Source organism: Brassica napus, chromosome C3, assembly GCF_020379485.1.
Source record: "Brassica napus cultivar Da-Ae chromosome C3, Da-Ae, whole genome shotgun sequence".
In the NCBI taxonomy this organism is placed as follows: domain Eukaryota; kingdom Viridiplantae; phylum Streptophyta; class Magnoliopsida; order Brassicales; family Brassicaceae; genus Brassica; species Brassica napus.
The window spans coordinates 27,035,089-27,060,320 of record NC_063446.1 but is presented as its reverse complement, the minus strand read 5'-3'; the positions used below and the strand labels follow the sequence as shown (position 1 = coordinate 27,060,320).

The 25,232-nt window shown below is 37.1% G+C and overlaps 6 protein-coding genes and 1 pseudogene across 12 annotated transcripts; 4 read left to right on the top strand and 3 right to left on the bottom strand.

Annotated features, from left to right (window-relative positions):
* Positions 1–5,209: 5,209 nt before the first annotated feature.
* On the bottom strand, positions 5,210–9,525 carry LOC106389162 (dihydrolipoyllysine-residue acetyltransferase component 2 of pyruvate dehydrogenase complex, mitochondrial). 6 transcript variants are annotated; one of them, XM_022699511.2, is made up of 19 exons: positions 9,273–9,525; positions 8,983–9,079; positions 8,719–8,798; positions 8,529–8,605; positions 8,393–8,439; positions 7,930–7,985; positions 7,765–7,839; positions 7,592–7,684; positions 7,235–7,474; positions 7,075–7,147; positions 6,860–6,960; positions 6,688–6,773; positions 6,534–6,609; positions 6,378–6,445; positions 6,221–6,287; positions 6,032–6,127; positions 5,850–5,952; positions 5,663–5,758; positions 5,210–5,577 (listed from the first exon to the last, which is right to left on the bottom strand). In XM_022699511.2, the coding sequence occupies exons 1-19, from the start codon at positions 9,309–9,311 to the stop codon at positions 5,507–5,509; spliced, it is 1,641 nt and encodes a 546-aa protein (XP_022555232.1). In that variant the 5' UTR covers positions 9,312–9,525; the 3' UTR covers positions 5,210–5,506. The 6 variants fall into 6 exon arrangements, with proteins under 6 accessions (XP_022555232.1, XP_022555233.1, XP_022555234.1 ...); XM_022699512.2 differs by having other exon boundaries at positions 8,393–8,436; XM_022699513.2 differs by having other exon boundaries at positions 8,393–8,433.
* Positions 9,526–9,771: 246 nt separating this feature from the next.
* On the top strand, positions 9,772–12,645 carry LOC106389163 (eukaryotic initiation factor 4A-1). 2 transcript variants are annotated; one of them, XM_013829360.3, is made up of 4 exons: positions 9,772–10,001; positions 11,006–11,075; positions 11,147–11,250; positions 11,339–12,645. In XM_013829360.3, the coding sequence occupies exons 2-4, from the start codon at positions 11,008–11,010 to the stop codon at positions 12,403–12,405; spliced, it is 1,239 nt and encodes a 412-aa protein (XP_013684814.2). In that variant the 5' UTR covers positions 9,772–10,001; positions 11,006–11,007; the 3' UTR covers positions 12,406–12,645. The 2 variants fall into 2 exon arrangements, with proteins under 2 accessions (XP_013684814.2, XP_022555235.2); XM_022699514.2 differs by lacking the exon at positions 9,772–10,001 and having other exon boundaries at positions 10,981–11,075.
* LOC125584905 lies at positions 10,779–10,905 on the top strand (annotated as a pseudogene).
* Positions 12,646–13,994: 1,349 nt separating the features above from the next.
* On the top strand, positions 13,995–14,587 carry BNAC03G38210D. Its single transcript, XM_013825692.3, has one exon. It carries the CDS (start codon positions 14,117–14,119, stop codon positions 14,396–14,398), a length of 282 nt encoding a protein of 93 aa, XP_013681146.1. The 5' UTR covers positions 13,995–14,116; the 3' UTR covers positions 14,399–14,587.
* A 600-nt stretch (positions 14,588–15,187) lies between these two features.
* Positions 15,188–16,356, bottom strand: LOC106386564 (EPIDERMAL PATTERNING FACTOR-like protein 3). The gene is made up of 2 exons (XM_013826402.3): positions 15,741–16,356; positions 15,188–15,455 (listed from the first exon to the last, which is right to left on the bottom strand). Exons 1-2 carry the CDS (start codon positions 15,856–15,858, stop codon positions 15,205–15,207), a joined length of 369 nt encoding a protein of 122 aa, XP_013681856.1. The 5' UTR covers positions 15,859–16,356; the 3' UTR covers positions 15,188–15,204.
* Positions 16,357–16,577: 221 nt separating this feature from the next.
* BNAC03G38190D lies at positions 16,578–18,113 on the bottom strand. The gene is made up of 3 exons (XM_013829355.3): positions 17,720–18,113; positions 17,092–17,185; positions 16,578–16,903 (listed from the first exon to the last, which is right to left on the bottom strand). Exons 1-3 carry the CDS (start codon positions 17,994–17,996, stop codon positions 16,831–16,833), a joined length of 444 nt encoding a protein of 147 aa, XP_013684809.1. The 5' UTR covers positions 17,997–18,113; the 3' UTR covers positions 16,578–16,830.
* Positions 18,114–19,700: 1,587 nt separating this feature from the next.
* On the top strand, positions 19,701–25,212 carry LOC106389159 (protein ROOT HAIR DEFECTIVE 3-like). The gene is made up of 23 exons (XM_013829353.3): positions 19,701–19,892; positions 20,377–20,517; positions 20,599–20,665; positions 20,753–20,855; positions 21,106–21,176; positions 21,275–21,338; positions 21,426–21,491; positions 21,601–21,648; positions 21,723–21,785; positions 21,872–21,928; positions 22,033–22,191; positions 22,271–22,339; positions 22,420–22,511; positions 22,648–22,726; positions 22,835–23,000; positions 23,112–23,236; positions 23,349–23,611; positions 23,698–23,794; positions 23,884–24,045; positions 24,123–24,227; positions 24,302–24,396; positions 24,495–24,591; positions 24,693–25,212. Exons 1-23 carry the CDS (start codon positions 19,889–19,891, stop codon positions 24,915–24,917), a joined length of 2,418 nt encoding a protein of 805 aa, XP_013684807.1. The 5' UTR covers positions 19,701–19,888; the 3' UTR covers positions 24,918–25,212.
* The last annotated feature ends 20 nt before the right edge of the window (positions 25,213–25,232 follow it).

Below are 25,232 nucleotides of genomic sequence, written 5' to 3'. Positions count from 1 at the left end.
CGGATTGTCTCAGTTGGTGAATATGGTTTCAAAATCAGAAGAATTGCCAGCCTTTGCAAGTTATTTGGAAGACATAAAGGTGTTGAAGAGAAGTTTCAATAGCTCATTTATATACCACGGATGCAGAATTCGAAGGCAGACAGCCTTGCACGCAGTGCAAGAAAACAGTCGCCGTTTGTTGTCCATATGGATGCGGAGCTACCGTGTATGTTTTAATTTTACAGAGAGTCTAAATTCTTATGTATATAAGTTCACACTTCACACAAATTCAAACATATAACAATGTGATGCTAAAAAATAAGAAAATATAACACTTCTTGCAACTTTCATAACATAAATACTTTTACGTACAAATGAAAATACTATTACGTAGAAATTACGAAAATATTTAACATTTTATTCAAAAAAATTAAAAAAATATAACACGTTATGCAAGTGCATGGTTAAATATGAAACACTTTCATAACATATATATTTTTACGTATAAATGAAACAAATTCATGTACGTATTTAATAATTTGTATTGTCGTTTTCCTTTCTTTTTCTGTTATATGACATATTCTTTTTAAAATAAAATAATGCTTGGTTAAATAAAATTCAACAACTAGAAAACTAAATATTTACAATAAATAAGTATCATCTCATAGTTGTAACCGTTATTGTTAATATGGTTATGAAAAATTGCAAAACCCTTCAAAACATATTTATATGAAAATTTTGATCAAACAAAATGATCAATTATACACATACTACATTAGTTAAGATTTGAAATATATAAAATATGTATCAAAATAACTTATATAAATGGTTTTCCAATATTAAAAATAGGAAAACAAAAGATTCTAATTAGCCGAAACAAAGGAGTACCGGATAGATATGAAAATCTAAGGGATTGATTGGTAGGGATGTAGATTTGGATTTTTACTTTAAAAATTAAGTTGTCAATTTTACAGCTTTAGCTTTAGATTTTATTAATGTAGAATTATTTCAAGATTTAAAAGCACTAAATATAAAACTTTATGTTTAATTTCATAATTTTAAGTTCACTAACAAAAATATGTTAGTGGTTTTTTCAACTCAAAACCAGAAAAATTTAATACAATTTGATTTTAAAATAAAAATATATTATATTTATTAATACAATTTAAAATAAATTTCCAAAAAAAAAATTATAGAATAAAAGTACTTTTTGATTAATAAAATTAAAATATTTCTTCGATCAATAAAAAATATATATTTTAATGTAAAATTATTTTAGTGTGAACTCCCCGACACAACCACTGGTAGGGAATAAGAAAGATGAGAAAGACATGTGAAGAATCAGAAATAATATTCAGAGAGAGTTGGGTTCATTAAAAGAGAGTAAGACTGTTCACTACTCTGTTTGTTTCGCTGTCTCTTGTCACGTGCTCTGTCAGTTTCTCTCCTTTTTTGCGGCCCACTAGATTCTCTCTTCTTACACACCTACAATCTACCATCTTAATACATACAATAAATATATACTTGATTCACAAACGGTCGTTCAAAAAAAAAATCACACACATACATAGATTAGTTTGATATATACACGAGCCTCAAAATCTAGTGTTCTAAAACGTGTGAGGTTCATGTATATAAGAAGAAGTAGATGAAGAAGGTGGTAAATGGTAATCTATGTATTAGGAAGGTGGTAGATATCGACGATCTGGATGATGTGAATAAAGTAGATTAAGGGATACATGATCGTTTTTTGCGTGTGCATAATAAAGTAAAGAAAAAGGTGGTAAGACCTAAGGACTAAGGGATATTTCCACTTTAGAGCATAACTTTCCATTTTAGTCATTCATATGGATCATCATAATCATCTTTTCTTCTTTTTTTTTCCTTGCTCATTTTGGTTTTAAGAAACTAATTTGAAAATTGAGAATTATAGGATTACATGCAGTGGCGGTGGGCCGGTGGCAGCAATTTATTTTAGAGGGGTCAACTTGGTATCAGATATAATTGGCAGGGGTAAATAAACTAAGTACATCAGTTTTTTTCTCTGAAAATACATGTATAATTTTCTTTTTACAAAAGCTTATATGGGTCATCTGAACGCCCTGGTGTAGCACTGGCTCCGCCATTGATTACATGTGATATACTTCATCTGTTTCACAATACATGATGTTTTTATTCATTGCACAAAGATTAAGAAATCTATTTTTCTTCAAAAAGTAATTTTATAAATATAATTTAAAAATCATTCAACCAATTAAAAAAATGACTGCAAAATTTAATTGGTTACACAGTTTTCGATAAAATTAAAAATAATATAAATATATCAAAACTTCATCTATTTTGAAACAATAAACATCTTCTAAAACATCAACTATTATGAAAAGAAAGGGGTATATATGAGATATGAGGTAGGTTAGGCAGATATTGTAGGGCAAGAGACCTACCTCCTTCTCTCCCTCTGTCTCACTTTTCTCCATTTTCTATTTTTCGGTTTTCTTACAGATGAGATGTAACTTTCTTTTTAGGCCGCTACGTTTCTTTTACGAGATATTGTTTTTGCTTAATTATATAGTAGAATTAGTGGTTTTTCGGCGCTACGCACCAGTTTTTCTAATATTAATATTACTTCATTGGTTTTATAATTTAGAACATTTTAAATATTATTTAGAAAAAAATGTATCAATGATATAGAGATCTATTAATTTGATAGTAATTTCTACATAGTTGATTTTGAGGTTATCTATAATATATGCATAACACTTTAAGTTTAAATATATGCATGACAATCTAAGTTTGAACATATGCATGACAATTTGAAAGTGTAATAGCCAAATTGTTTATTATTTGAATGACAATTATTAATTTTAATTACATATAAGATTAATTTTAAAATGTGTACTTCATACAATAATTATGGAAAACTTAGTGTTTATACATAGTACATATTCATTTATTATGTTGTGAAATTATTACCTTTTGCACATAGTATATATGAACAATTGGATATGCAAATATTACCTTTTGCACATAATTTATAATCTTCATTAAAATTTTTAATTTAATTATTAAGATAATAGTACACAATTAAATTGGATAGTTTAGTAATCTCGTCTGACTTATAAATAAGGGTTTTCCCAAAAAGCTAAATAATATTACAATTTTTAATATATAGTCTTACTGTAAAGTATTTCCCCAAACTTTTCATTGTTTGGTTTTCCTCGTGATTTGGGTCACCTCGACTTGTAGTAGTAACAAACGTCACATGCCCAATTTCAGCTATGGTCTTTGTCTTAAAGATTGAGACTTTATATTATCATATTTAGTATTTCACAGAAAAGGAATTACGATAAAGCAAGCATCACATTTGAATTGTGTAAGTAGATACCCTGCTCAACAAAATCAAATAAATAACACCATAAAAAAATTTAAGCACAGCCAAATACTCGTCACACTTTCCTCAAAGATTACCAAAAAATGGAGGAGTAAGTATCTCTCGTGAAGACTAAACAACCAACAAACGTTTTGTGCAAGTTATTTCTCATAAATGGAAGAACCATAGAGAAACAAAAATGAGTAACTGAGTACTGTGCGAGTTGTGTCATATCGAAAGGGGTTAAAAGAAGTTCAGTTGTGTCTAGTGTCCACATCAGATTCATAAGAAATTGCATAAGTCACTTCCTTTTTTGCCATGCTCTCTAAGACGCTCGGGCTAGATTTTGGAACCAAAGATCAAAATCATGAAAGAAGACCGTAAATACAAATTAAGTTGATATCACTACGGTACCGTGTTATATCTGTAGAAGGAAGGCTGGTAGCGAGAAGTGGAGATGCATTCAAAGGCTTGTTGTTGTTGTTGTTTATTGGTATGGTCATAGGAGAGCAGCGGCGCGTAAATAAGACATCAACGAAGGAGGCCGCTTATGGGAGGTTGAGGAGGGGACGAAGGATTTTTTTTTTTGCTAGCATATTTATAATTGAATAATCCTGAAGAAAGACAGACAAATACCATTTTAGTGTTGGTTGTGTTCAACTAATCTAATCATGTTTAAGAAGAAAAACAAATTGATATCAGAATACGCTTTGAACGTAGAGAATCAAAAGAGCTAATATAACGACAGAAAAAATTATACAAAAGCACAAAAGCAAACCTTTGGAAGATAAGGCTTATCTTCATCATCAAAGGCATTGCGTAGCACCCATTTCTCTATCCTCCTGAGATCAGGCCTGATCATCTTCCACTCTGGATTAAGTTGACTGTCCCGTGGATGAGTGTAGACTGCAACGCATCAAGAACGAACCAAACATTTAGACATCGAAGTTTGTGAAATACGTAATTGACATAAATAAGAAACAAAAAGTTGTCGAAGTTACATGTTCATCGAGAAGAAGCATGTCAACACTCATAAGCTCTCCACCTTTCCAGACATTGCGAGCTTCCCAGAACCTCAGAAGACGCAACTCCGCCGTGTTTGAGCAACGGACTGCTATCAAGTTGGCAAGAAGAACATTGGAAGACGACATATTTGAAGGAGATGCGTCAATTGTTTAAGCTATAAGATATCTCAATGGTGTAAATCTTCATCGCTCCAAAAACACTTATTTATAGACCGACATTGGATTTGTTACAAACACCGTTCGTTAATGGTAATAAATGAGACGAAGTGGAAAGAGAGATGGGTGGAGCTTAATGATTGTATTAAAGCTTGAGTTTAAGGAAAATAAAAAACGTTACAGGAAACGGGCACGATGGAAGGACACAACATCGAACTGAAGAAGAGGGCAAACAAACCCTGAACATAAAGCAGACCAAAGATATCAAAGTAGCGATAGCCCAATGAATTAACAGAAAGTCCAGCAATTACTCCGTGAATTAGAAGCAAGAAAAAAAGAAGCTCTCTCTTTACTCGACACGTGGCGCAATACGGAGATATGAGAGATGAGGTGGCGTGCTGCGGAGATATGAGAGATGAGGTGGCAACAAGCATATACTTATCTAATCACACACGTATAAACTATTTACGCTTATTAAACATGACTACATCTATATGTTAAAATAATTATTTATGTGTTCCAGGTTTTAATCTCTAATAATGAAATGCTTATCGTCTTTTGTAAACCTCTCTTACTAGTGAAATAAATGTCGATGAAAACGCTTTTTCGCTGCGCAGTGGTAAAATATTTATTCATTAACTACACCACCGCTAAGACTTATCACAAGATGCTTCTGTAATAGGAAGAAACAATCATCACTAGTTATGATTAAAAAATAATAAATCGGTTTTATTGTGATGCCATCCCATGATGAAACCAACAAATCCAATTAACAGTAATAAACTTGTTGGATTCCTGATTTTATTTTGGGAAAAGAATCTGTCAACTGAACGTAAAGAATGGCAATAGCAAGCAACTTTGGAAGGCATGCACAGGGGCTAAAGGGAGCAAATCTGGTAGAAACAGTCGAAACCAGAGAAATTTAATTTCATACTCTTTATGAGATTTAGCTTTGACGTGTGTGTGTGTGTGGAGTTTAGAGCAACATAGACTCTGGAGTCTCGATGTAGCCCTTGAATGCTTTCAACCATTCAGCTCCAATAGCACCTGCACAAAGAAGACGACTTACTATTAGAGATCTTTTCCATGTGATGATGATGATAATGGCATAGGAATGAAGGTGGATGTGTACCATCTATGACGCGGTGGTCACAGCTAAGTGTTACAGACATGTAAGAAGCAACGTTGAATTGGTCAGGACCACCACCAGCAACAACTCTCTTCTCAGCTGTTTTGAGATTCAGACACAACAATACAATCAGTTACCTGGGAAGAAACTTCAATGGATGAATAGAACATGTGTGGGTGTAGGTAGTTACCGGATCCGATAGCTAGAATAGCGGCTTGAGGTGGATTGATGACGGCGCAGAACTGTTTGATGCCAAAAGGTCCTCCCAGGTTGGAAACTGTGAATGTTCCTCCCTGTCAAAAGAAACAGTTTGAGCTGATTCGCTTTCGAAGAAGCATTACTAGTAAAGCAGTGGCAGAATCCTAATCAAACCTCATAATCTTCAGGCTTCAAGCTGTTTTCTTTAGCCTTCTGAGCCAAGAACCGAACCTCTTCTCCAATTGTAGACAGTCCTTTCTTGTCAGCATCCTGGCATTAAGCAAATTGATAAAGTGAGTTTTTAAGTAATATGAATTTTCTGCAATGGAAGGTTAAATAACTGTATTGAGAGTGCTCTCGCACCTTGACAACAGGAACGTAAAGCCCGTTTTCTGTCTGTACTGCGACATTGATGTTCACATTGCTAAATCTGTACATAAACAAAGGAAAAAAAATTAACAAAATAATTAGATGACTTGCAAAGTTGTCATGAACATGTGAAGCAGCAAAATCCACTTACTGGCGGATGTATTCGTCAGTCCATGAACTATTGCACTGAGGAACTTTCCGTAGAGCCAATGCAGCAGCCTGCAATTTCGAATAAAATATTTCACAATGGAGGACAGAGACAGAGGTTTGATTTGGCTTTGCTTTCAGAAACAGAAGTACAATGTACCTTAATAACAAGATCATTTACAGATATCCGTTTCCCGCCGTTAGTCTCTTGAAATGAATTCAATTGACTCCTAAGACTGCATATAAAAAAATAGCTATGTCTAGCATCCATTGACAGAGTTAAAATGCATCATCTGAAACGTAATAGTACTTACCCCATCATTTTGTCAACACATGTATCCACGGTCAAGTAGTAGTGAGGAATAGTTTGCTTTGAGAATGCCAAACGTGAGGCTGTGACCTGTCAAAAACATACAATAAACAGATTTCAGAATCCTTGAACTAGGGAAATTAGAGATATAAGGTTGTAACTGTATAGGTATTTGCCTTTCGTATCTGAGTGTGAGGGATATCAACATAGTCCAAAGCTGGAACCTTCGAATCGGTGGGCTTGGAAGGCTTGGCAGTAGTTTCTTTACCGCGTGAAGCTGTATCACAGGAAGATGTATTAGGAAACAGGGATTGTGTAAGTATTCTTAATATAGACAAGAATGACCAGGAGGACAATGTAAGGAGAGGGAAGAGTAAAGGAGTTATGTTACCTAAGAACTCTTCCACATCAGCCTTCACTATCCGTCCCTCAGGACCTGTGGCTTTGATGCTTGAGAGAGGTACCTAATGTTTCCAAGGGGAAAGTAGGAGATAACTTAGAGCACAGAGATTAACCACAAGAGCTTTAATATAACTTTTTTGGAAACTAACATTGTTATCTTCAGCCAATTTTTTGGCAAGGGGACTAGCAAAGATACGATCTTCTGATGGAGCAGAGCTTGGCTTGGAAGTCTTGGCTTCAGGAGCACTGGCTGGCTTCTCGACCTTCTCTTCCTTTGGTGGGGAAGGAGCTGATTTTGCTTCAGGAGCAGCGGGACTAGCACCAGATGAGGGAGTGTAATCTTTAAACTTTTGAATATCTTCTTCCTCTTCCACTGTGATAGCAATCACCTACTCGGACAAAGACACAACGATACATATATAATTCTACAAATGATAACGAAGATCTTTGCCCATTTTTGATGCATAATTTCATGAGAGCCCATGGTAATAAACAGATCTTCATACCTCCCCAACTTGAATTGCTTTTGCCCCCTCCTCCTTTAGTATCTTAGCGAGATAACCCTCTTCCATGCATTCCATTTCAACGGTTGCTTTGTCCTATACATAGCTTGATATTAGTGTTACATTTCTAACATGGTAGTAGAAAACAAAAAGATTCAATCTAAATTTAACATTACAGTTTCAACTTCACAAAGAACTTCACCAGGAGCGACTTTATCACCTTCTTTCTTCAGCCACCTGGCAATGTTACCCTGAAGTTTGGACAGATAGATAGCTTTAGAATGAAGCTAAGATAATTAACAACGAAAACTTGTAGTAAGGAAGTAATGAGAGGTCCATGCCTCAGTCATTGTTGGCGAAAGAGAAGGCATTCCGATCTCTTGGTGAGGAGGAAGATCTGAAACACATTTAGAAGCTCTAGGTAAAACGGACCGTGTAGGAATGCATATTCACAGTAACAGAAACATGATGGTCGCAAAAAAACAGAAAAGCCAAGTGAAACCACTAGTTGTTCCAGTTGAAAATAAAATCCACACAGTTACACGAACTCCTTGTCTAGTACACTAAATTGCCGTAATAGAATCTATGTGATAAACACGTTAGATGTCGTTAATCAGCTACATAGCTAGCATAGACAAGACAAGACATTGTCCTACGAACGGTACGATATATGTATGGCAACAATAAGATCATATATTTAGTTTTCTCTAGACTAATTATCATTAAGGCCAAAGAAGATGTACAGAAGAGCAAGCTGAAAGTTACAAGAGTAAAAGAATAAACTCGGGATGAAGAATTAACTACCTGAACCGGATGAAAATCCTCTTACTGATCGCATCTGGGAGCTGCTACTACGCAAACAAAAGAAGCGTACTGTTAGGATTACACGTACTCTATTCAGGCAGGCAGCAAGAAGTTTGCACTTTGGCAAACGGATTACCTTATATATTCTCTAAAAAATGATGGCCCTGACATTGGTTTAGTGCTCATTGTTGAAATACCACTAGGCATTGGTACCTATATTATAACACATTAGATGACTTCAAGACTAAAAAAACACAGAGGATTATGCTATTAGACATGATGTAATGACATAGACGAGAAAGGAAACTGAAGAGCAAGGGGCTTACAGTGGTGGCACGACATTTCGAAATTCTCTCTACCGGGGGACGAGTCTTGAGCATATCTGAAGAGGCAAAAACAGAAAATACTGAAGCAACAAGCATATACTCAGAAAAGTATATTAGTTTTTTCAATTATATATGATAATGAAGAAACGATATATGATGTTCTTTCCCCGTAACAAGTAAAAGGAAATGAATGAAGACAACGGGATAACTACCATTCTTCATCAATAAGGAAAGAGTTATGAAGAGGAGAGAGTTAGTTATTACAGTCTCTTGCAGTGAGAGAGGGGTGGGTACTGCTGTTGGAGAAGCCGCGGGCTGCCACGGAATGCTCACGCCGCAGTAAAGTGGAGACATGCTTCAGCTGTCAAATAATAACAACAACCATCGAAGTGGTGGTGTTAACATAGATACATATTTGAACAAGCAAACAATTACTCTGCTGTAAAGGTAGAGACTTTTAAGTGGCTTATGCAATAAAGATCAACACTTGGAAGTAGAAAAAGCAGTAATGGAATGAATCAAAACGAAGAAACGATCAAAAAACGGGAAGGTACCTTGTTGGAATGAATGATGATACGAGATGCGTAAGCCATTTGATTTTCTGAGCCGATCCGAGATTCTTCGAACGATCGGACTGTTTTAGGGGTTTTCAGAAAATCGAGATTTTGTATAATTTGAGTTTCCAATTCCAAATTCGACTTCTTCTTCTTCTGTTGTTATTATTCTCTCTGAGCTTTTGCGACTTGCCAAAAGACAGAGAGATCATCAGGTGCGTTAGTTATAGTGAGGGGAATCAATCCAACGGCAGGGATTAGTCAAACTATTCTAAAAAGTCAACTATCTTAATGGGCCTACTGCTGGGTCTTCAGAATCCATAACCTGACACACTTATCACACCAACCAGGTCGTTAAAACTTATTAAGACACGAACTGGTGTTGGTAAAATCCTGCCCAATCCGAAAACAGTAGATTGAAAGGCCAAGTAAGGGCAAAACTGGAATTCCTGAAAAGAATAGGAGAAGGATTCCTATCGAGAAAACCCTAGCACGACGACGACTCAAGTAAAAAACAAAAAAAAAAAAAAAAAAAGGAAAAAGGAAGAGAGAGAGAGAGTAGGAGTATATAAAGATAATGACGTGGTTTCTCTTAGTCTCTATCTCTTTTTTACAAAGCCTCTCAATCTTCGCCTGTTCAGATCCGAGTTTGGGAGAAACAGCCTCCCAAAGTTAACCAACAAAGCACTCTACTTTCGCTTCTTCAGTTACCAATCTCTTTCGCTCAAGGTTTGCTTCTGAATCATTTACTTAACTAAGTTGTTCCCAGTGATTCTCGATGCCACTTTTCTTCCCTATTAATGATTGAGTTTTAGGGTATGAATGGTGAACAGGGAACGACGAGTAATCATGCATTCCCTAACGTTCCTAAAAAAAATTACCATTCACAAGGAATAATAATTTCCTCTCATTCCCTTTCATTCCCTTTTTTTTTAGAGAATTAAGGAACAAAATTATTCCTTGTCAAATTTGATAAGTAATAACCATTCCTTTTCATTCCTGTTATTTTATTCCCGTACATTTTTTTTTTTATTCGTTCTTCTTGTCGGACCCTTACTTTTCTCTTTACTGGGTTTCTGATTCTGAATAGATATGGTTCGAAAGTTTATAACTTTCTTCAATTCATATGAATCTGATTAGCTTTTCTGCTGATCCATATGGATGGTCTTAGATCGAGTTCATGGAGTATATCCTTGTTCTGTCTACTAGATTATGAGCTGATGATGACGAATACTTATGTTAGGATCTATCTTAGCTTTATAAATCTATAGATTCGTTGATTTTATCAATTAAAATTTGTTGCTTTAGGTTTTTTTGATTTTCTAACCCAATAGGATGTGTTTCTAAGACCCAAGTCTCTCTAGTTTCTCAATAAGGTTGTCTTTAAGCTCTGATGTTTTTTGTTTGTATGTTGTCTTGACATTAGACTGTTTTGATCTCATAACTAACTGTATTTGTTCGTTTGAATTAAATGTCTGTAATTTGGAGGAATTGGTTGATTGGTTTGTCTATAATATTGGATTAAACCACATGCCTTTAAAAACATTCTCTCCAAACATCATATCGAAGACAGATATTAATGCTTGTTTTCCTCTCTTTGTGGACATTCGAGTTTGGCTATTGTGTCACATGCCTCCTCTTTTGCTGTTGTCTGAAATCAATTAGTTGTCGTCTCTTTACTTTGCTAGTTGGTTTATGTTATCGCTAATTATTGTTTTTTCCCATGTATCTAGTCATGGCAGGATCCGCACCAGAAGGCACACAGTTTGATGCTCGTCAGTTCGACCAGAAGCTAAACGAAGTGTGAGTTTTCTAATCTACTTCTTCTCTTTTCATTCTTACTCTAGTTGCTTACTGTTTTTGTATGGTTACAGTCTCGAGGGACAGGACGAGTTCTTCACCTCTTACGATGAGGTTCACGACAGCTTTGACGCCATGGGCCTTCAAGAGAATCTCCTCAGGGGTATCTACGCTTACGGTACGTCTACAATAACCCCCATATAGCTTCCTTCTTCTTTTGTTCTCTCTCCCTCTGACGACCTCATGTGTGCTTTTTTACTACACAGGTTTCGAGAAGCCTTCTGCAATCCAGCAAAGAGGAATCGTCCCTTTCTGCCAAGGCCTCGACGTGATCCAACAGGCCCAGTCCGGAACCGGCAAAACCGCGACTTTCTGCTCCGGCGTCCTCCAGCAGCTAGACTTCACCCTTGTCCAGTGCCAGGCCCTCGTCCTCGCCCCGACCAGAGAGCTCGCCCAGCAGATCGAAAAGGTCATGAGAGCCCTCGGTGACTACCTCGGCGTCAAGGTCCACGCCTGCGTCGGCGGAACGAGCGTCCGGGAGGATCAGCGCATCCTCCAAGCCGGCGTCCATGTCGTCGTCGGCACCCCGGGCCGCGTCTTCGACATGCTGAAGCGTCAGTCCCTCCGCGCCGACAGCATCAAGATGTTCGTCCTGGACGAGGCCGACGAGATGCTCTCCCGCGGGTTCAAGGACCAGATCTACGACATCTTCCAGCTCCTCCCGCCGAAAATCCAGGTCGGAGTGTTCTCGGCGACAATGCCACCAGAGGCTCTCGAGATCACGAGGAAGTTCATGAGCAAGCCGGTGAGGATCCTGGTGAAGCGCGACGAGCTAACCTTGGAAGGTATCAAGCAGTTCTACGTCAACGTAGAGAAGGAGGACTGGAAGCTCGAGACGCTCTGCGACCTCTACGAGACTCTGGCCATCACTCAGAGCGTCATCTTCGTGAACACTAGGCGTAAGGTTGACTGGTTAACCGATAAAATGAGGGGGCGTGACCACACGGTCTCGGCCACTCACGGAGACATGGACCAGAACACGAGAGACATTATCATGAGGGAGTTCAGGTCCGGCTCCTCGCGCGTGCTGATCACCACCGATCTGTTAGCGCGTGGTATCGATGTTCAGCAGGTGTCGTTGGTGATTAACTACGATTTGCCGACTCAGCCGGAGAATTACCTCCACCGTATCGGAAGGAGTGGGAGGTTTGGGAGGAAAGGTGTGGCGATTAACTTTGTGACGAAGGATGATGAGAGGATGTTGTTTGATATTCAGAAGTTTTATAATGTTGTTGTTGAGGAGCTGCCTTCTAACGTTGCTGATCTGCTGTGAGAGGGAGAAGAAGTTCGCCGACGTCACCGGAGAAGAAAGGTTTTTTCTTTGTTTTGAAAGGGCACAACAACTACTCTTTTGATTTGATTGTCTTTCTTCCGACCATTTTTATTCTATATTTAAGATCATTATGGAGTATTTATTTCTGGTTTGTTGTTTGTCTTTGTATCAGTCAAATCTTTTCATGCAAGTTTTGTTTTCAAAACGTGTTTTACTTTATTAATATCCTTTTTAACATAATAGTGAGTGTGATCTTTTAGCTTGATACCATGATGGGCTTTAAATTTTAACATATTTTATGGCCCAAGGCTAGACATGGACCAACTTTTTGTGATCAGGAATTTTTTTTTTTGCCTAATCTTTTTTTTTCTGTCTAAGGTTTCCTTTATTCAATATTGTCTATCAAACACATTAACATAATAGTTGATACCGTACATCGCAAGCCAAAACAAACTCTTAAAAAAACAATCTAACCCGACGGAAAATATGCTCTGACAATTACAATTACAAGAGAAATCAATGATAAAATCCATATCGAATATTGGTTGGATGGTGACAATACATTGATATCAAGCTGATCTTGTTTTGCGCTTGTTAACAATCGAAGTGTTTTCCCGCATTACAACGGACTGCAGTCATTTGCGTTGCCGAAAAAAGTTCTCTAGATAAAGATAGATCGTTGCGAAGGAGATCCTTTCCAAAAAATTTACTTTTAAATCCGTCGAACAATCTGCGACAACTATTACAACAATAAAACGGAGAAAAACGAATATATCTCCGATTACAAAAGCCGGCGGAAAACGAAAAATATCCCCGGAAACTTAAGGGAAAAAATCAAAAATAAAACCATAAAACCGGAGAACAAAAAAGAAAGATTATTAAAAGAAAAATCTCAGTGACTGCGGGCGCAAGGTCGCAAAAAATCTATTTTTCTCTCTCATGGCTGACCTAATTCTCTTACCTAATTTTCTTAATGCATTATTTTAAAAGTGTTTCTATGCGAAGGTTCGGTTTCTTCTTGCATCTTTTAGTTTCAAGATCTTTATTCAACTTTCTAGTTTATAACAATGTTTTAGCCATGCTGAAAATATTTTTAGTGTACTATTTATTTCTTAGAAAAATGAATATTCAACTTTTCTGTGGCTGAATTTTCATTATTAGTGTGATATATTCAAGCCTGCCACCGACAAAGGTTGCTTTGCTTGCTTTTATCATTTCTATTGAAATTATTGGTCTGAAAGTTCTGCCAAGCTTCTTCACGAAAATGAAACTGTATCGAATTAAACAAGAAAAATAGCTCTGTTTCTTCGTTTATTTCCACAGAGAAATTACCGGTTCGGACAAAACACGTCACGACTAGAAAAAAATAGTTGGGAAAGCATCACATCCACACAAAACCAACTACGACAATGGTAAGAAAAAAAAAACTTAAAAAGTCCAATGATTTAAACCAAATTTGTAACATAACTGTTTAGTTACAAACTTACAAGTGGGTCCTTGACCAACTCCGCATGAAAATTGTAAATTAATTTCCCAAAAGACACCTTTAATAATTTGAAAAAAGAGACAATCATTTCGTTAATTTCCTTTTATAACTTTTAAAAGTACAATCCAGTTAAAAAACAGAGACGACTCATTGTGACCAAAACTCAAAATCAAATCACGGAGCCACCACCACCACCACACCATAGAGAATTCTTCTTACAAAGAAATGGAACCAACAGCCGCGTCTGGAAACGGCCGAGACGCAGTTGTGGTGAAAGGCTACAGTTTCGACGATTCAGCCGCAGATCAGACAAACGATCACCAGATGAAGATAAAGAAAAGCAAAAGCGCTTCAAACGCGGGGTCAAGAAGCTGGAGTTTCAGCGATCCAGAGACTCGGAGGAAGAGAAGAGTCGCTGGCTATAAGGTTTACTCCGTTGAGCAGAAGATGAAGGGATCCATTAGAAAGAGCTTCAAATGGTTCAAAGACGTTATCGGTATTTCTTGAAACTATTATCCTCTCCTACACTTTATATGTAAAACTCAAAATCAATGAATCTCTTCTTGCTGAGTGTGTTAAATATCTCTTGTAGTTGATCATATCATGATATATAGTCTTTGAATGAGACAGATGATGAATGAATTTTCTTGCAAAAACTATATATAAGAATCTCTAGTGAAAATTTCTTTTAGTATACACATACTTGCACATAGAACATTCTACAGTCACTTTATTTGCTAGCTTCGTTACCTAGAAAACCAAGATAAACAAAAACATAAGTTATTCCAATCGACAAATAATAAGATATTATTAGGACTTGTGGTGAATCAATCTTACAACTGCCAGTGCAAGGAACTGATACTTAATATCATCCTCCAAAGCAATATGTAAGTAAGTGTCTTCCCCATCAATGATCAAAGCAAACGCTGCATGTAAATGTTTCTCTAGTTTGATCATCTGATCTGTATTTATGAAGTCACTTAGTCTACTTAGTATCAATTATAAAAACCCTTAGTATTATTATAAGCAACACTGAACAACAACGTACTCTATGTTGATTGATGTCTTCATCTTATCTCCTGTCAAAACCCATATCTTGAGACCAGCTTGGGTCATGTTGCAGACATAAGTATGACAGTTTAAACTTCATACCATAAGTTGATTAATGTTTCTCATTTTATATAAGTTTCACTCTTTAAATATGAACAGCTAGACATAGTTACCAAAGGTCCACAATGCTGATGATAATAAATATAATTTACAAGATAGACATGTGAATATATAATATATGTCAAGTTGTTAAGCAAGTCTAATTAAGGAGCACAATGGCATCTCCAACCCTCAGGTTGGTAATTAGTATATTGAGTAGATATGTGAGGAGGTGAAGAAATGGTAGGGACTTGGATTGCTTCACATGGCTCACATCCATAGCATTTCTTCTCACAAGTTGGTGGCTTTGATCCTATTATCCTCCCTTTCTCCATCTCTTTTACCTCTGTGTTCTCATTGGGCGTCAATATAGGCCTTCTAGAGTTGTGTTCTGCAGCCTGTGGGCTTATTATCTCTGCACACCCAAAATTCTCATCCGGTTTAGTGGTTTAACCAAACGGTTTAGACTCTCAAATAGTCTCTACTACAAGTCATTAATTTGCTTCAAAACTAAAATCAGTTAAAAGATTCAATCTAATCTTGTTTTACAAATAGAAACTAAATAGGGTATTGTTCCCACCATTTATCATTATATGCATATACATAGTAATGCATTTGATTAGTATACTCAGGATGCATATACATAGTAATGGGTTTGATTAGTATACTCAGGAAGATAAAATTAAAGAAACATTCAAACCTGGATGAAAAGAAACTTGAGTAGAAGCAATATGCCTACTAGTCGCAGACACCCAGCTCACTATTTGTACCATCGCCATTATAGCCCCACACCACTTTCTTATTTCTCCCATTCTCATGATGAAGATAACTTATGATGGTTATGATGGCTTTATAAAGGCCTGAAAGACGTAAAGAGGAAGAAGAAGAGGAGGAAGAAGAAGGATACTGAAATTTAAAGAAGCTTGTGGGTTTTAGAGGGGTTTACGCCTAGTGCCTATAACATAGGCAAGGTTGTTGCTTATGGGACAAGTGAAGTTATTTTCTTCACCAGTCTGTCAACCCTTCTTGCCTTTTCTTTTGATTAAAAAATCAAACCGATTAACCTATGAGCAAGTTTCCTCGTCTTTTCTCTCAGGTTTTTTAAATCTTTGGGATTCTACAACTCATTAATTGAATCTCTTTCCTGACATGACTCAGTACATGAAGTAAATGTTTGAGTCAGGAATCAGAAGAAAACAGATAAGAATAAGAGAGAGAGAGAGACTTTTCCTATTCTCTTTCTTTTGTTTTGCATAGACTGCAGAGCCATTCCTCAGCTCTATGGCCTCGTTTGCATCATAGTTTCACGTCAGTTAAAGAATTTTTTTTCACACTAATCAAGTTTAATTTTATAAATATGATAGCAAGTGTTACTGCAGTATTTTGTGTCATATATCAAACAGCTCTTTGTATAGTATACGACTATACGTGTTCAGTGACAAGAGTTATACTCATGCTCCGTGTGACTTTGTTGGATAAGGCTACTATACCTATACACAAATAATGAGCTCATATATGTACGTAATTAAGCATCATGTAGAAAAACTTATTCCTTGATGTAAAGCAACCATTCAAAAGGAGTTAGAGATTGTTAGAAAATAAAAGATGCTGAGATCTTTAACTCCACCTCGACTCCAAGATCCAAAACAACACGTCAAAACATGGATATTGATACATCCAAGTATTTATGAGATCCAAGTTTCAGATTTTCTAGCCTGTAAGGACCAGGACAGAGACGTAGCCGGCCTATCTGATAGCAGGAGATTCATAGAAAAGGTTAAAGAGGGACTCTAGGCAGTGACTCTGTGACGCCCTTTTGCTATTCTCCGAGCTATGACTCTCCGTCCACCTTTAGTTGCTTTGCTGTTCATATTCAAACATTCACTAATCAATTAGGTCGCTCAAGCACCATGTACAAACGAACAAACAATCCTCTTCTTACTTTCTATTAGTGCTAAACAACAAATTCCTCTAATATGAACGAGAAAGAGTAAAGATTTGACTCTATTCTTGGACTGAAACACGGAGGTTTAATACAAAGAGAGACATACCGGGCGAAGAATCCATGGTTACGTTTGCGCCTGATGGTGCTAGGCTGGAATGTCCTCTTGGGAAATAAAAGCAACGGCTCACTTGAAGGATCGACTACATCATTAAAAAACAAAGATCTTAAGCAGGCACCGTAGAGCAGCAAAATGTAAAGTCACTAAAGCTCAATAAACAACATACTGAACATGCACTATATGCAACTCTCCCACAACATAGCATAGTACCACAGAGCAGCAAGATGTGCAACGTTGCAACACACTAAAGCTCAATAAACAACAGACTGAAATTCTCAAGATTCTAAGCACTATATGAAACTCTGCACAACATAGCCAGATTCATCACCCTCCTCCTACAAGCACTTTACAATTAAAAAAAAAAAACAGAACACCAAACCGTAATCAAGTGCTTCCACAAGCAGTATATGGACAAATTAACAATAATAAACCACATAAAGGTTCTGTCTTTAATCTTTTTTCAAGCAAGAACACTTTCTCATTCCCCTCAAAGATCAAATCTTTAGATAACAGAACACTGATCAAATCATCATATACCTTAGGAGTTATTGCTAATTACCAATCTAAGCTAATGACAGATACACTCAAATGGAGGTAAGAGAGCAGAGAAGTAAACCTTCAGGTAAGAAGAACTCGAGTGAAGGAAGACCAGATGGGTGAAGAATGCCACGTTCCGTGAGCTCCTGGAGCGTAGGAGTGTCGTTAACGCGCGGATTAAGCGAGTTCTGTAGATTCGTCAACGACGGGAACAAAAAACACGGCGGGAGTTCTTGTCGCTGAGGAGCTATCTGCTGAAACGATCTGAGATTATTCTGCACGAGATTCGTCGTAGGCTTCGATAGAAACCGATTCATTAGCGAAGCTCCTGACCTGATTAGGGTTTTGGCCGCCATTGTCTTCTCCCCCTTCTCCGAGACTGCGGCGACTGCTTTCCCTGAGCTCACTCTCTCTCCCTCTCTTGGAAGACGAAATTTACATGGGCTTGGGCCTAGTTTAATAAACAAATATACCGATCAAGTGGTGGTATTATTGTAATTTATCAAGATATTATAAGGTCTTTGTGGTTCTTTCTCTAAGCTGGGCCTATTTTGGGCCTCATTTTAAACTTGGCTCGTCACTCAAGAAAATATCACATTACAAAAAAAACTGTCGATGTTTGACGTTATAAAAATGACGGCTACATATCTGACCACCACAGTGGTTAAAGAGAAGTAATCGGACGGTGGAGCTTCCACGTTGTCGCAATGCCGGAGCCGCATAGATCACACCACCGTCCAACTTTAACAAAGGTGAAGAGTCGGCTAAGTGGATCCCACCGAAAATTGGGCTTTTGTGTGGGTCCTATTATTGTCCAGCCGTACATCAATGTGTTTATATGCCCACGTGGGACCCAGTTTCTCTTTTGCGACCAATGTAATGAGTATATCATAATTTCGTTGATTGAAATTTACATTATTATTCTTTAGTGATCTTTTACCTGAAAATTATTGTTTTCCTCAAACTAGGGTATTATTAATAAATTAAAATGATCAGATATGCTCTATTGATATTTTTGTAGTTCACATTTTTCTGTTTTAGAATAGTGTATATTTTAAAATTTTCACACCTATTAAAAATATTCAAATTTTAATTATAAATATATTAATTTAATAATTTATTATTTTTACAGTTTTAACTAGACCTGGGACGGATCGGATATCCGGGCAATTTTAAGGTATCCGGATCCGGATCCTTATCCGGCGGATCCATAATTTTACTATCCTTATCCGGATCCGGGGTTCTCGGATATCCGGGTGTCGGATATCCTCCTTAAAATTGTAATATCCGGCGGATATCCGAATCCGGATTTGGATCCTTAAAATAAATAAAAAATAATATTAATATATATATATAAAATATTAACAATAATTTAAAAAATATATATATAACATCTTTAATTATTTCTATGTACAATATTACAAAATTTACGTAAAATTTATATATATTATTATAAAAATGAAAATATATTAAATAAAATTAATTTTTATATATAGGTATTATTATTTTTGAAATATTTATTAATAAAACTTACGGATCCGGATATCCGGACTTAAAAATTAAGATATCCGGATCCGGATCCGGCTTTGACGGATCCAACATTTTACTATTCGGATCCGGATTCGGTCCCTCTGGATATCTGGATTTTCGGATCGGATCCGGATCGAATCTCGGATCGAATCCGGATCTCGGATAAAAGTCTCAGACCTAGTTTTAACCGATCATAATCTAGTAAATACAATTAATTTTAATTTTTTTTACAATTTACTATTATCACTTAATACACATTTAATAAAAATATTTTAAAAATGCTACTTGTTTTTGAAACGGAGAAAATTTATTAATTGAAGAAAAAAGTTAATCGGACCTTTTTCTTAACTCAAGTTAATTGGACCTTTTTTTAACTCAAGTTAATTGGACCTAAACTTATAATTAATCAAGTCCTTTCTCAAAAAGGAAAAACTTATAATTAATCGGTAAATGGCGTAAAATCATATATTTATCGGTGAATATTGGGGTAAGCGAAATAAAATATAAATCGTAAAAAGTAGATATTCGTTGGGAATTAAAAAAATAATCACTTTTTGGCATTTTTTTAGTTGGTTGTCAAATAAAAGAAAGAAGGTTGTATTACCAGAACCAGTCGTCTTAAAGCAGCAGCGGTGCATCAAAGCTCTCGACTTCCCCCTCTTGAGATCTCTCTCTCTCTTCTTCTTCTTCATTCATCACTAGGCATCCTTGTGCGACAATGGGTATTTCACATACACATCTCTCTGCTCCATAAATGTTCCTGATCTCGTGGATCCGTTGTTCTTTTTTTGATCTGATCAGTTTTGGTTTTTTTTTTCTCTGATCCAAGCGTTATTCGTTTTCGATTTCAGTTTCTTTTGTAAGCTCTTTGATTTAGGGTTTGTGATCTATATCTGGTGTAAATCTCTTTGCTCATAAGGTGTTTGATGATTTGATTCTTCTGTCTTCTGAGTGTCTATGATTGAGTATAAAGAGGTTGGATTTGCTTGATTACTGTCGAAATTTGGGATCTTGTAACTGAAAAAAATCTTGTAAGGGTTTCTGTGAGATTAGCAGTTCTTCACCATAAGTAAGGATTCTGGGTTTAATGAAAAGTCTAAGACTTTGAAGTAGTTATTGAATACATGCAAGATCTTGCTTTGTTCAGAGACGGTTTGATCTTTACTTGTACAGAGTTTTCTTATTTGATTTCTTTCTTATGTGCAGATGCCGCGTGCTCTACTCAGCTTATTGATGGAGATGGTACCTTTAATGTTTCCGGGGTTGATAATTTTATCAAGGAGGTTAAACTCGAAGAATGTGGTCTTTCGTATGCGGTTGTCTCGATCATGGGTCCTCAGAGTAGTGGTATGTAATGCAAAAGCTTTTACTTCTTCTGGATCCATGTGTTTGGGGCTGATTTTGAAGTTATTGTGGTTGGATTTGCAGGGAAGAGTACGCTCTTGAATCATTTGTTTGGAACGAAATTTAGGGAAATGGATGCTTTTAGAGGAAGGTATGTCCTGCTCTGTGTATACTTTGTCGAAGAATACTTAGCTTCTAAATTTTAAGCTACTTCAACCCTTGAATTTCGGGTTTTCAGGTCCCAGACGACTAAGGGTATCTGGATTGCTAGATGCGCTGGTATTGAGCCTTGCACCGTTGTGATGGATCTGGAGGGTACCGATGGGAGAGAGCGTGGAGAGGTGTGTTGCCTCGCTCCTTGTCATATTTGGTTCTTTTACTATTTTGCATCAAACGCACTTAGTATAATCTTATTTTGAGCTTTTGGCACTGATTGTAAATGACTTTGATGAAGCTTGACGTGTATTAGCTCGGTTTCATACGCTGTGTTAATCTTAATAAGCTCCACACAAAGAAATTGCTTTCCTGGAAAAGAATATGTGAGTGCATAATGGATTACTTACGTACGGTTTCCTTATATTTGGCTGTTAGGATGATACTGCTTTCGAGAAACAGAGTGCTCTTTTTGCACTTGCTGTCTCAGACATAGTTCTCATTAACATGTGAGTGGTCTTCTGTACTCTACTTTCTTCGATAAATAGCAGGACTTCTTTTTCTATCTTTATCTTATGACATACTGGTTCCCCGATGTATAATGCAGGTGGTGTCATGATATTGGTCGGGAGCAAGCAGCAAACAAACCCCTTTTGAAGACTGTGTTTCAGGTAAATTGTCTGCATCTTCTTATCAGTATGAGTTATTGCTGATCTGAAGTCTCAACACTCTTTGCTTTTCCTGCTACATGCGATCAGGTTATGATGAGGTTGTTTAGTCCGCGGAAAACAACTTTGATGTTTGTCATAAGAGATAAAACACGGGTATGTATTTTTTTGTTTCTCCATATAGTTAGTGGTAGCTTACATTTTGTTATTTCTTTTCTTCATCATTCTATTTTCTGGATTATAAGTTGTGGATGAATATTTGCAGACGCCATTGGAAAATTTAGAACCAGTGCTAAGGGAAGACATTCAAAAGGTAAAATAAGAGACGTTCTTTAGCTTTTATGTGCTTTGACTATGCAATCCCTTATAGCTTGTCCATAAATGCAGATCTGGGATGCAGTCCCCAAGCCTCAAGCACACAAAGAAACTCCACTTAGTGATTTCTTCAATGTACGTCTGCTTGACCATTTTATAAGAACATAGTATCATTCTTCTTCTGCTAAGAACAAGAAATGGAACTGTTTCTTGTGTGACAGGTTGAAGTAATTGCTCTCAATAGTTACGAAGAAAAGGAAGAGCTATTCAAAGAGCAGGTTCATTCATAATTAAACTCCAGGGTTACCTTAGTGAGTTACTCAACAGATGGCGTTGTATGTGATACTAAAGCTTTTCCAATATTTTTTTTGGTAAATGAAAGGTTGCTAATTTGAGACAACGGTTCTTCCACTCTGTCGCACCTGGTGGGCTTGCTGGTGATAGACGAGGAGTTGTCCCTGCTAATGCGTTTGCTTTTAGCGCAAAACAGATGTGGCAAGTCATCAAAGACAACAAAGACTTGGACCTTCCAGCTCACAAGGTAATTTTGCTTGCTACAGGCTCTAGTTTTGTTAATGTTCCTTCTAGTCTTGTTATTTATGCGATGCCTATGCGCGCAGGTCATGGTAGCAACTGTGCGATGCGAGGAAATTGCCAATGAAAAGTTTGCTGGTTTTATTGCGAATGAGGTGAATTTTCTTAATACTGCTTCACGCTTTATCCTTTTCAGTGACGTCGTTGTTAATAATCTTGTCTAAACATTGTATAGAATTGGCGTGAATTGGAAGAAGCTGTACAGTCTGGTCCTGTTTCCGGATTTGGAAAAAAGCTGAGCTCAATCCTCCAGTCTTGCTTATCAGAGTAAGATTTTCGTGCTGAATTGTCGTATGCAGTTTTATTGTGCGCCGACTTTATTGAATTTTAGGTTTCTTATGCATATATTAGATTCTAGAACAGTAGGGTTTCATTTTCATGTGTGTCCTGGTGTTTTTCATAGGTATGACACTGAGGCGACATATTTTGAAGAAGGTGTAAGATCATCCAAGAGACAACAGCTGCAAGAAAAACTATTGCAAGTAATGCATATACTCTTTTAACTTGTGACTGTTATACTCGTGTTCTGTTGCAATCATGCGTCGCCTGATGTTAGTATTGTGCACTCATTTTCTTATTGCCTTATGCAGCTTGTTCAACCAACTTTCCAAGACTTGCTTGGACATTTGAGATCTGGAGCACTTGAAAACTTCAAGGATGCTTTCGAGAAGGCCTTAAATGCGGAAGAAGGCTTTTCATCATCAGCGGACGTTTGCGCTCAGTCTTGCGTGTCTAAGTTTGATAAAGGATGTGAAGGTATAGCCTATCGTTGCTGATACTACTGAAAATATTGTGATATATGGGATATCATATTGGAAACTGAAGATTATCATACGAAATAAGTACTAAATGTTTTTTTTTTGGCAGAGGCTGTTATTGAACAAGCAAACTGGGATACATGTAAAACTCGGGAAAAGCTTCAGCGTGACATTGAGGCACACATCTCTTCTGTTCGTACTGCAAAGTTGTCTGAACTGACTACTCTGTATGAGGTAAATAGAATTCTTAAGCAGAATAAAGGCATACATATTGATCTTGATTATCTAGCACCAAACAGGTGTCAACTGCTATCTGGACCTTCCTAATAGATAATCGTCATTGCAGTCAAAACTAAATGCTGCATTATCTGGACCGGTGGAAGCTCTCCTGGATGGAGCTAATGATGAAACATGGCCAGCGATAAGAAAGCTACTAAAACGAGAAGGAGAATTGGCTGTCTATGGTCTCTCCGACGCATTATCTGGATTTGATATGGACGATGAAACACGGAATAAAATGCTCACTGACCTTGAGAGCTATGCACGTGGTGTTGTTGAAACCAAGGCAAAGGAAGAGGCTGGAAGAGCGTTGATGCGCATGAAGGATAGGTAACACCATTTTATTATACTACTTTGTCATTATCCATAACTTCCATCTTGTACACAGCTTTCTGATTAAACAAATTTCTACACAGGTTTACTACAATCTTCAGCCATGATTCTGATTCAATGCCACGTATTTGGACTGGAAAGGAGGATATCAGAGCAATCACCAAAATGGCTCGTTCTGCAGTATGAACCCTACCTTATAGCTCCGATTCTGCGACTCGTTCAAACTTTTTCCAGATTTTGATGTTACAACCTTGTTATCTTTTTTATAGTCCTTGAAGCTATTGTCTGTTATGGCTGTTATCCGCTTGGAAGATGAACTCGACAATATTGAGAAGACACTGACTCTCGCTCTGGTCAATTCTACAAGTAACAGTGCTACCAGCAAGAGCATCAGCACAATTGATTCACTCGCTTCAAGCACTTGGGAGCAGGTGACTAAAACCTCACTCAGCATTTATAATGAAAATACAAATGGTCTTATATATCATTACCTTCTTTTTTTTATCAGGTTGCACCAGAAAAGACGTTGATCACACCTGTACAGTGTAAATCACTGTGGAGACAATTCAAAAACGAGACAGAATATACCGTTACACAGGCTATTTCTGCACAGGTACGCTTATTAAAAGTTACAAAGATATGTTATTAGAACTCTCTGTTTTCTCATATGGTAACATTGAATTTCAGGAAGCTAACCGACGGAATAACAACTGGTTGCCACCTCCATGGGCAATCCTTGCCCTGGTAGTTCTTGGATTTAATGAGTTTATGACTCTCTTAAGGTACTCTTTACCCATTCTTTTGAATTGAGTTTGTTTTTCAGATAAAGGAGATTCTCCCCACTCACCTTTCTCTTCTTTCCTTGCTTCTCTTGTGGCAGAAATCCTCTGTGGCTCGGTGTTCTGTTCGTTGGATACCTTGTTTCCAAAGCCTTGTGGGTGCAGTTAAATATTTCAGGAGAATTCCAACATGGAGCGGTATGAGCAAGTTTCCAACATCCTTATTGCCACTGTTCTTCAAATTATTCTCATTTATAATCTCTCTGAAAAGCCAATGTTTCATCTGTGATCAATAACAGCTACCTGGACTTCTTTCCTTGTCAACCAAGTTCCTTCCAACGGTCATGAACCTCCTTAAGAAACTCGCGGAAGAAGGACAAGCTCCATCCACAAATACCAACCAGAGTTCTATGAACTCCTCAGCTTCAGCTCAATCCGATGTTACAACCAATGGAGAAAGCAGTAGCAGCAGCAGCTCTGGTTCTTCTCCGGCAAAATCTGTTCCCATTGACACAAGTTCATAGAACAAAGAACTAGACAAGCTTAAGCTGTTGTTTGTCCGAGTCCACGAACCTAGACACTTTAAATTTCGGTACCCTTACAAAAGGATAGCTCTCAGTTTTGGTGTTGATCAGAGGGGTTCACCGAGGGCCATATGTTTATGTCTCTTAAGGCATTTGTGCCTATCTTGTATGTACCTAGACATGATGCAGACAAAAAAAAATATACTCCTGGTTTGTTTGCGAGTTCTGTATTAATGTGGTTTATTGTATCTGATGAAAGAATGGTGAAACGTAAAAGATTGGTTTGTTGATTGAAGGGAGTTTCAGTTTCTCAGT